This window comes from Papio anubis, chromosome 1 (genome assembly GCF_008728515.1).
Source record: "Papio anubis isolate 15944 chromosome 1, Panubis1.0, whole genome shotgun sequence".
In the NCBI taxonomy this organism is placed as follows: Eukaryota; Metazoa; Chordata; class Mammalia; order Primates; family Cercopithecidae; genus Papio; species Papio anubis.
This window is the reverse complement of record NC_044976.1, coordinates 32,357,157-32,367,554: the sequence shown is the minus strand read 5'-3', so window position 1 is coordinate 32,367,554 and position 10,398 is coordinate 32,357,157. Positions and strand designations below refer to the sequence as shown.

At 47.5% G+C, this 10,398-nt stretch overlaps 1 protein-coding gene across 1 annotated transcript in view; it reads right to left on the bottom strand.

The window, feature by feature from the left end:
* C1H1orf94 (chromosome 1 C1orf94 homolog) overlaps window positions 1-9,313 on the bottom strand; it is a 42,281-nt gene extending 32,968 nt beyond the window's left edge. Inside the window, exon 1 of the mRNA XM_003891548.3 lies at window positions 8,081-9,313. Coding sequence (XP_003891597.2) covers window positions 8,081-8,400 — 320 coding nt within the window. The 5' untranslated portion in view covers window positions 8,401-9,313. The remainder of the gene's footprint in view (window positions 1-8,080) is intronic.
* Window positions 9,314-10,398: the final 1,085 nt, after the last annotated feature.

Genomic DNA, 10,398 nt, shown 5'->3' with positions numbered 1-10,398 from the left:
CTAGAAAGGGTGCTGTAACTCTAATCCACCTGTCTCCTTATTTTTTGTTATCTGGGCCACCTTAAATCACTTAGGAAAGAGGTGGAATATAGTTGTTTATTTCCATTGAAAAGAGGACCATTGAAAAAAGAGAAAGAAAAATGTTGAATGATGTGAGCAACAAATAATTCAGAGGACGACATACTTATTCTAGGTCCTTAAGGACGGCTAAGATTTAGATAGACAGAGATATATGGCAGAAGGACATTCCTGGTAGAGGAATAACATGAGCAAAGGCAAGGTGACATGCACCTGCTGGTAGCTCCTGTTGGTTTATAGAGCATGGGCAGGAGACCAGCAAGATATGCATCTAGAGATGGAGGCAGGGCCACTACAGAGACCCCTGAAAACCAGGCCCAAGGGGCCAGAGGACAGGGGGAGCCATCAGAGATATCTGAGCAGTGCTGCTGACCTGCTTCAGAAGATGAAATTGGCAAAGGCTGGAGGGCATCCTGGAGGGAAAGGCATCAAATGCAGTGAGAAGAGATGTGGTGAGGGTGGCAGAGGAGATACGAGCAGGGAGGCAAGGCGCCAAAGGCCATCATGAAGGGGGACTGCTAGGACATGTGGCAGGCTGGAGGAGGGAAGGGCCAGTGTCTGCCAGCACTAGTTCACTTGACAAACAAGAACAGGGGTGCATCAGTGTCAATGGGACTGGGGTGCTGAGACCCAGCATTGGGAAGCTCAAGAGAGGGAAAGGCTGGGTGCAGTGGCTCACGCCTATATCCTAGCACTTTGAGAGGCCAAGGCAGATGGATCCCCGGAGATCAGGAGTCCGAGACCAGCCTGACGAATATGGTGAAACCCTGTCTCTACTAAAAATACAAAAATTAGCCGGACATGGAGATGCATGCCTATAATCCCGCTACTTGGGAGGCTGAGGAAGGAGAATTGCTTGAAACTGGGAGATGGAGGTTGCGGTGAGCCAAGATCACGCCACTGCACTCCAGCCTGGGTGACAGAGCAAGACTCTATCTAAAAAATAAAAATAAATTAAAAAATAAAATAAAATAAGAGAGAGGGAGACACTTGCTTAAGGGTTGGGTCTCAGAGCAAAGGGTTCCAACTTGTGGCCCACGGGGTCTCTGAAATCATTCCCAAATACTGAGAGATGTGAGGATGTGTTTCAGACAAAAGGCTGCACAGAAGCTTTTTTCAGATTTTCAAAGAGGTATTGACCCCTCCAAGAGGAGAAAACACTAGCCAGGATTAGACTCCAAAGATCTTCAGAGCTGGCTTCTAGTCTGAGACATCAGCCTGAGTTTTCATGTCTGAGTCTTGTCTTTATCACTCCCATCACCAGGTTTCAAGCTTTTTAAAGAACAATGCCAAAAAAAAAAAAAAAAAAAAAAAAAAAGGCTATGTATTCCAAGCAACTTTTCCAGAGAAGTCGGGTTTATCCAATTGTTTAAATAACAGTAGCACAAAGAATTGTTTGTTGGGAGGGCAATTCAAGCAAGGAAGCCCAGTGGGTTCCCAAATATCACTTGCTCACCAGCATGGAGAACAGGCCAATGGAAGCCAACAGTGAAAGTTTACTAAAATAAGTGCAAAAAAGCCTTCTTCCTTCTTGCAACAAATAGCCCCAGAAAGCTGCCAATCAATAAACCACTTCTATTTTTTTAAAAATGCTTAAACAGATTTCTTTTATTTCAGTAGATTTATCTCCCTACCTGAGTCTGTCTTGGAATAATGCCCACCAAAGCCTTTCCACTCTGCAGACCAGGTTTGTTATGATGGGTAAATGGGAAAGTCTTGGGTGCTGACAGAGGGCCTGGAAGCATCCAGGGAAGCCAACCACACCCAGCAAGCTCGAGCCACCTTCCCCTGGTCACTAACACATGCTACACTTCACTCCCATGGAACTTCTCATCTTTCCCTGCACCTGCTGCTGGGCTCTTTCTTGTAGGCGATTCTTTCTCTCTTCTCAAGACCTAGCTAAGGGACACAACTATGGAAACCTTTGCAGTTATTAATCATGACATTCCTGCTCCCAGGAGATTATACCCGCATCTTTCATCACACAGTGCAGGGGTCTCATCTGTTGCTGCTTCAGCTTGCTTCCCTGAGAGGAAGACTTCCCTAAGTACCAAGCCCGGTCCAGTGGTCAAGTACCATGTTCAGTCATGTGCGTCTCAGTGTGCTTCCATAGCACTGGCAATTCATCGTCAGAACACTTACTATATGTGTTGCGATCTGACTTTTGCAAGATGTTGAAGGTTCATAAAGGAGGTCAGAGACTGTCCCCAGCTTTTCCACCATTACATATTTTTTTAAACATTTTAGTAATAGGTGCATACTAATTTTTTCTTTTTTTTTCTGAGATGGGGTTTTGCTCTTGTTACCCAGACTGGAGTGCAATGGCACGTTCTCGGCGCACTGCAACCTCCGCCTCCTGGGTTCAATCAATTCTCCTGCCTTAGCCTTCTGAGTAGCTGGGATTACAGGCACCTGCCAACATGCCCAGCTAATTTTTGTATTTTTAGTAGGGACAGGGTTTTACCATGTTGGCTAGGCTGGTCTCAAACTCCTAACCTGAAGTAATCCACCCACCTCGGCCTCCCAAAGTACTGGGATTACAGGCATGAGCCACCACACCCAGCAATATTTGTTGAATGTCATTGTCGTCAGATGTATCTGTGTTCATCCCACCCACTAGACTGGGAGCTCTTTGAGGAAAGGGCTTCTGTTCTACTTATCTCTGCATCCCTGGGACCCATCATACGGCCTGGTACTGAGAAAGCAATTGTGTTTGTTGAAAGAATTCATGAATGAAGAATGAACAAATGTCATTCTGTAGTTAGGGCAATGGAGTCAACAGCAAATCCAAAGACCTCATTCTGAGGCTTTGAAGTTTTAGAGATTAGGGGAATGAATGAATAAGTAATCCTTGAGTAAGTGGCTTGCCACAATTCTCTAAGCCCAAACTTAAGACTAATTAGATTTTGGAGTTAAATCAGCACTAGACAGAACTATTGATTTCTCCCCCAAAACCTGTCACTCCCCATTTCTTCCCCACCTTTGTAAATGGCACACTGTCCAACCAGGGGCTTGAACTTGGAATACATAGCCTCTTTTATTGTCATTATTATTTTAAAAGCTTGAAACTTGGTGACGGGAGTAATAAAGATAAGACTCAGACATGGAACTCAGGCTGATGTCTTAGACTAGAAACTAGCTCTGGAGATCTTTGGAGTCTAATACTCTCAGCTAGTGTTTTCTCCTCTTGGAGGGGTCAACACCTCTTTGAAAATCTGAGGAAAGCTTCTGTACACCCTTTTGCCTGAAAGACATCCTCACATCTCTCAGCATTTGGGGAATGATTTCAGAGACCCCATGGGCCACAGGTTGGAATCCTTTCCACTGAAGCCCTACACTCCCCACCTTGAGTTTCCCAGTGTTGGGTCTCAACATCCCAGTCACATTGATACTGATGCATGCCGCCGTCCTTGTTTGTAGGGTGAACTAGCACATGAAACAGAGCGTGAGCCTCAATGTCTCTGTTTGTGTACCCAAATCTTCAGTAGGTCCATTGGCTCATCTTAAAACACACATTGAATCCTCCACTTTTTCCATCCCTACTGCAGTCACTCCTACCCAGCCACTGCCACCATTAGGCCTCCCCTGGACTCTGACAGTATCTTCCCAGAGGCCTCCCACTTCGTCTTTCACATACTTACAAACCATCTCCACACAGAAATTGGACAGAGATTCAAACATTAGTGAATATGTTCTTGTTACACCCCTTCCTAAAAACCTGCAAAAGTGTTCCATAACATGTGGAATAAAATCCAAACTCCCCACAGTGATCCTCCAGGCCTCCCGAGGCCTTGCCTGCCTGTCTCTGTAATACTTATACTGTGGCCATGTCCCCACCCCTCCTGACTCCAGTCTCACTGTCCCTCTCTAGGCTCACTCCCACCTCACAGTCTTTGCATTTGCTCTTCCTTTTGTCTTTGTTTTGAGACAGGGTCTCACTCTGTCACTCAGGCTGGAGTGCAGTAGTGCACTCTTGGCTCATTGCAGCCTTGACCTCCCTGAGCTCAAGTGTTCCTCCCGCCTCACCCTCCCGAGTAGCTAGAACTAATGTGTGCCACCATGCCCAGCTAATTTTTGTATTTTTTGTAGAGATGAGGTCTCGCCACATTGCCCAGGCTGGTCTCGAACTCCCGGTCTCAAGCGTTCTGCCAGCCTCAGCCTCCCAAAGTGTTGGAATTGCAGGCCTTAGCCACCACACCTGACCATTGCTCTTCATTTTGTCCAGACATTCTTCCCAGAACTTCCTTTGACTGGCTCCTTCTTAGAACCCAGGTCTCAGCCCTGATAATCACATCTCCTCAGAGAAGCCTTCCTTGACACCTGGCCTAAAGGAGCTCTTCCTATCACTTCACTCTGCTCTATTTCCATCATCACACTTGTCACCGAAATTATCTTTTTTATTTTTATGTGTTTCTTATGGGTTTCCTCCACCTGGAATACCATTCTCTTCACATTCCGAAGTTATCAGTTTTTGTATTTACATGCTTCTTTTTTCTCCTGTACTGGAATGTGAGCTCTAGGAAGACAGAGATTAATGGAGTTCACAGCTCCATTCCCCCTAGTTTTTCACACAGTTCTAGCATATAGTAGAAGTTTAACAAATATTTGTTAACTCAATAACTGGGTGAATGAATTAATACATTCAAAATGTGTCCATAGAGTGAAAGTCGGCTTGGGGAAAAAAAGTGAGTGTAGTATTGGTCGTCATTAACAGGAACCAGAATGCAGACAGGGAGGATCCAATCTACATGGATTGGATCACCCCGGATTACTGTACTTGACTCTCCAAGTTACACTGCCACAAGGACCAACTGTGTGGACAGGAAACTAACCAAGTTGGCATGTGGGGAGAAACATAGAAAACCAGAGGTGATTAGCTTATAGAGACAAAAACATTCTGGAAGGAATGTTGTTGCTGTCTTGCTGTCTTTCACTATCTAAAGGGGTACTGAAAGAAAAAGGAAATAGCTTTGGCTTGGAGTACTAAGGGCAGAATCCAGATCAATGGGAATTAGTTTGATAGAGACATATTTCAGTGATAGAAAGCAAATGGTCTTTTGAGGGGATTCATAGCAAGGGAAGGGGCAGCAAAGGGAAATGGTAAGCTTCCCGTCTGAGAAACTGTACAAGTGGTACAAGTGCACCATTTGGCAGAGACATTAAGGAGGGGATTCAAGCAGCAGAAGATGGCCTCAAAAATCTCTTTCAAATTTGAAATGTCTGGGTTCCTATGATATATAGGTACAGAGTTAAGAAAAATAAATTCTGGCCAAAAAGAGTTCTAGAATGCACTTACCTATCTACCCCAATAAAAGAAAACACCACCAAAACCGGGTCTACAAATTAAGCAGCAGAAACACTAGCTGAGAGATGTCTTGTGCACCTGAAGGCATTCTAGAAACAATAAGAACAGCTTTCTGGCTTTTCACTCTGTGTGTGATCATTCAGAACATGGGACTCCCAAATATTTTGACTATTCAAAGATGCCTCAGATTCTAAGAGAGGATAGCCAACATTATTGCCTCAGGGCCAAGGCGGTCTTGGGTTTCATTTCTGAAACTCTACCACTTCCTAACTGTGGGACCTTGGGCAAAGAAATTAAACCCTCCAAACCTCAGCCACATTATCTGTAAAAGGAATTTCACTTATAAATGGAGGGGTGGAGGTAGCAATTGAAGCCAGAATGGCACAATGTGATAATTATCAAAACTCAGTGTAGACACATAGATATTCACCATATTATTCTACGTGTTTGAAAATCTGCATAATAAAAAGTAAAAAGAGATGGAAAGTTCAAAAGAGCACCTACCTCATACAATAATTGTAGAGCTTAAAGAAATGATTACATCTGAATTGCAGGGAATTTTTACAAATCTGAATTATTACCATAGATGTTTAAATATCCCATTTAATCATTCCAACAACCCTACAAAATGTGTAGTATTAATCTCCATTTGGCAGATGAGGAAACCAAAGTTTAGATAAATTAAACCGTAACAAATTCTTCAAATGTCATGGGGCTGAAATGGAATCTGAAACCAGAGTTATCTGACTCCACCAGCACACCGCCTTTATTTTAAGAATAGCTCATTGTGTTCTATTTTGTTGACAATTAGGATATCATTTATTCATCTAAGTCAGTGGTTTCCTATCTCTTTTCTCAATAGCAGAAACATATTTTTCAAATTCAGCCCTTCTCAGAACTCCAGTAAGTAAAACTGATAAAAGCTAAACAGCTCTGGCTGAAATGGATTTTGGGGCCCAGCAACCAGCCCACTTGACTCCACGGTACCCCTGAAGCACCTTGAGGTATATGGAGCATAGTGTGAAACCCCAGATTGAAGCCGCCAACAACAACAACAACAACAACAACAACAACAACAACAACAAATCCCAACCTGAAGAAGTACATGTTAAGGGCAGCCTGATTTGTATAATGCATCTTTCATTTCACTGTCTCCCATCACATCGGATCCTCATTATCAACTCTGAGGTGGACAAGGCAGTGCATATCATCCTCAATTTGCAAATGAGGAAATAAAGGCCAAATGGAGTTAAGCAGCTGGCCAAAGGTGCACCAGTTCAATTTTCAGCCAAGTGCAGACTGGAAGTATAGTCTGTCTCCATTAACTCCGTGTGACCTGGCAAAGAGGGTGCCATCTACTGGAAATTGCTACTGACCCTTGGTCCACGAAGTGGACAATCAGCTCCTTGGCCACTGAGAGCTGAGCACAGCCCTCCTGCCAAGGCCCTGTCCCGGAGCAGATGGCAATGAGCAGGGGAGAAGGGCTCAGTGCCACTGAAGGACCTGACAGCAGGATTTTGGCTGTAGATAGGCCATTCCTGTCTGAGCCATGTCATGCTGAGCACAGGGCAGGGAGGCAGGACTAGCCAAAGTACCTTCCACCTTCATCTGCAGTAAGTAAATGAGCCCACAGAGGGACAGCAGGTAGTGCAGAGGTGGGTGTCCGTTACACTTTGCGTTTCTTCTTAGCTCTTGCTTTGGCATCCCTGAAACCTGAGGCAGCTGATAAATGCCTGAATGGCTCCCCAACTCCAGAGCATCTCTGAACTGAGCTGTAGCATGTGTTGGAGCAGGCAACACTTAATTATCGGTTAGTCTTTAATTAGCTCTTAATTATTAACACTTAATCCATCTGTAAAATGGGGACACTAATACCTGCCTCATAGGGACTCTGGGAGCATTAATTAAGTTTACAGTCCACTTTGAAGATGCAAAATGTGAAATAAGTGCTCAACAGTGGTATTAATAACCACAGCAGATTTACCTTCTTTTCCTAATGAGGTCCCTTTTTCCTCTCTGCTCCTTCCTTTCCTTTCGAATATCCATCCCCAACAATATCTGCCCAACTTTGCCCTGATGGAGAAACACTTAGCTCTGTGTTTCCCAGACACAGGATTTCCCATCCAGGAAACGGGCTATTTACAGCCATCTTCCCGCACTTTAATTTTCTATTATGTCCTCTGAATATGTCAGTGCCTTCCCAGTAAATATTTTGATGTGTGCTCTTGCAGCAGCTTCTGTGGAGGCTGAATGGGACAGCTGCTCCCTGTATTAGGGAATTCCAGATGTGATTTAAAACCATCAGTCTCATCCATGTGAATGCCTAGCCTTTAGGTGGGAGAGGGGAAGGATCTTCTAGTTGCTTCTGGGGAAAGCCACGAGCCATGTAACCCTTAGCCTTGGCTAGGGTGGTTTTTCAAGGACCTCAGATTCACATGCGTTTAGGATGAGAGATGTCTGCTTAGTGGGCTAGTGAAGAGGCAGCCTGGAATATAGCCCTAATCTGGCTCTTCACCCACGAAACATCAGAACCTTGGTCAGCTCTTCTATAACGCTTGGACAAAGGACCATGGAAGGGGCAATATACAGCCTTTAGGGTTTCAGCAGCCTCAAGGGCGGGCCAGAACATTCCCCTAGAAGGTCAGACTTCATCTCCTCCCTCCTCCCTTTCTGCCAACAGAATAGGGGGGTACTCACTCTTCTTGAAAGCTGAGCTCATTGCCTCTTAGAGTTCCAGCCACGGGGACAGAGAGCTGCTCCATGGAGGTCCAGGGCCGTGAGGCTTCAGGCAGGCCTTGAACTCTCTTCCAGATTTCATGGCAAGTCTTGTCTAGGCTGTCTTGGGGTGTGTCCTGGTGGATCCAGATGTATCTGGGGAATGGGCCCAGGGCGCAGGGGCGCTTGGCCACCAGGGCCGAGGATGAAGGAAGCCCATTCCCACTTGCCATCCTCCTCCGCTCTTTCTGGAAGCCCCTCTGTCCACCCAGGGCTAGAAGACATCCACCACCACTCCTCATTCACCAGAAAGGGAGATGAGGATGGGTCTTGGCAGAAGTGGGTCAGTTCTGTCTGGCGGTCGCTCCCGCAAGGTGGTTAGGTTCAGAGGCCTTCGATTTGTGTGGGAGGGGTGGGTGGAGGACAGTTTTCTTTTGGGGAGGGGAGGGCTTATTTTGATTTGTTTTTATTTGCTCTTTCCTAACTTTTGCCGCCCTCCCCCTCCCCCTCAGAAGAAAATATTTAAAAGTCAACAAAAACCAGTAGCTTAGGAACAGTGGAATGCCCCAGAGCTCAGGAACCAGGCGCCTGGGCGGGCAGAATGACATCTGGGAACAGCTGGAGGGGGAGGGCTGGCTCTCCCCACAGTCCCTGGCACTGCCCCCTTGCGACGCCGCCGTGACACCTTGCGGCGCCTGGGCTCAGCCCATGCTGGCCCGCTAAGACACGCGGAGAACTGGGTGCGGGCCTGACACCATGGTAGGCACCCGGTGGGCGGGGCCCCGCAGGAAACGCTCGCCTGGGCGTTCCCAGGGAGCCCCTCGCAGAGCGAGCGCCAACGGCCCGGTCCCCGCAGCCCGCCCAGTTCTTGCTTTACTCTGGCCCTACCCCACCTGCTCCTGGTCTCCCGCTGCTGCTCTGCCGCCCCGGGAAAGAAGGGACGAGGCGTGTGTGGATGGGCCCACAGCCCTCAGTCCCGGCCCCCAGCAGACCCCTGCCCTGGCCGCGCCGCGCTGCGGGATGGGCACCGGGAAGGGCCCAGCAGCTCAAGAGCGCGCTGACTCGGCAAGGCAGGCTGGGCCGGGCGGCTCCCACCAATTTGCCCTGCCAATGGCTCCCACACCCTCGCAGTCGTCGAGCGGGGGAATTCTTTCTGTGGGTTTCAAACGCAACGGCTCGGTGCGCGGGACGCCCCGGGTTCGGAGCCCAAGACCCGCCGGTGGGGTGGGTGGGGGTGGGGCCCAAAGGACCCCAGAGCGCTTCGGCGGATCAGAAGTCAAAGCCAAACGCGCCGCCGCCCCACTTCACCGCTCCACACAAATCTCAGCTCCTGCCTGGGGGGCCCCCTCATCCTGGAGTTTAATCCTAACTGCCATTTTATGGGGCGCTTGCCCTGTGCCAAGCGCTGGGCTCACATTCAGTCCTATCAAAGCTCGTGAAATTAGTACCACTTTTTATTATCGTTCTAAATGGGAGGAAAGCGAATCTCAAAGTCATAAATGATAGTGTCCAAGGCCCACTAAGAAAAGGGGAGCTGAGATTCAGACCCCAGCACTCTAGGCCTGATCTAGCCCTTGAGCACTGAGACTGCTTCAGTAGGTGGGCAGGAGCAGGGGTAGGAGGTCCGAGGTGCTGGGAGAAGGGCTAAGTTAGCTGTTTACTGATCAACAGGCCCCTACCCTCACTGAAGCTGCTTCATTCAACTGGGCAGTGACACAGTACCTCCTCTGAGGGAGACTTTCTGGTCCCAAGAGTCAGGGCGTTGTTTCTTTAATAATACTCCTGGAAAGGAAGAGCAAGAGGGTGGAGAAGGAAGAAAGAAGAATGGACACAAATAGAAGAAGATGGCAGTCTATAAATGCAGGGCTGGGTTGAATCCTGACACTTCCCCGCTGTGTGACCCCAAGAACGTTCTGAACTTCTCCTATCCCCATTCATAATTCCCCCAGTACTGATGCAACCCCTCCTTTGTGCCCGATGAGTTGCTGGGCACTGAAGAAGCATAAGGGTGGGCAAAAGTGGCATGGTCCCTGCTCTCATGGAGCCTGTATACTAGTGAGGGGAGATCGATGCAAACTAGCCAAGCGAGTAAAGCAGCAATAATTACAGATGCAATGGGGCTCTGATGGAAAATAACTATTAGGTTGGTGCAAAAGTAACTGTGGTTTTTGCCATCACCTGCAATGGCAAAAACTACGATTACTTCTGCAACAACCCAATAACAAAGTGAGGCATTGGGGAGAAGAGGGGAGGCAACATTCCATGGTGGTCCAGGCCCACCTCTTTGAGGAGGTAAATTT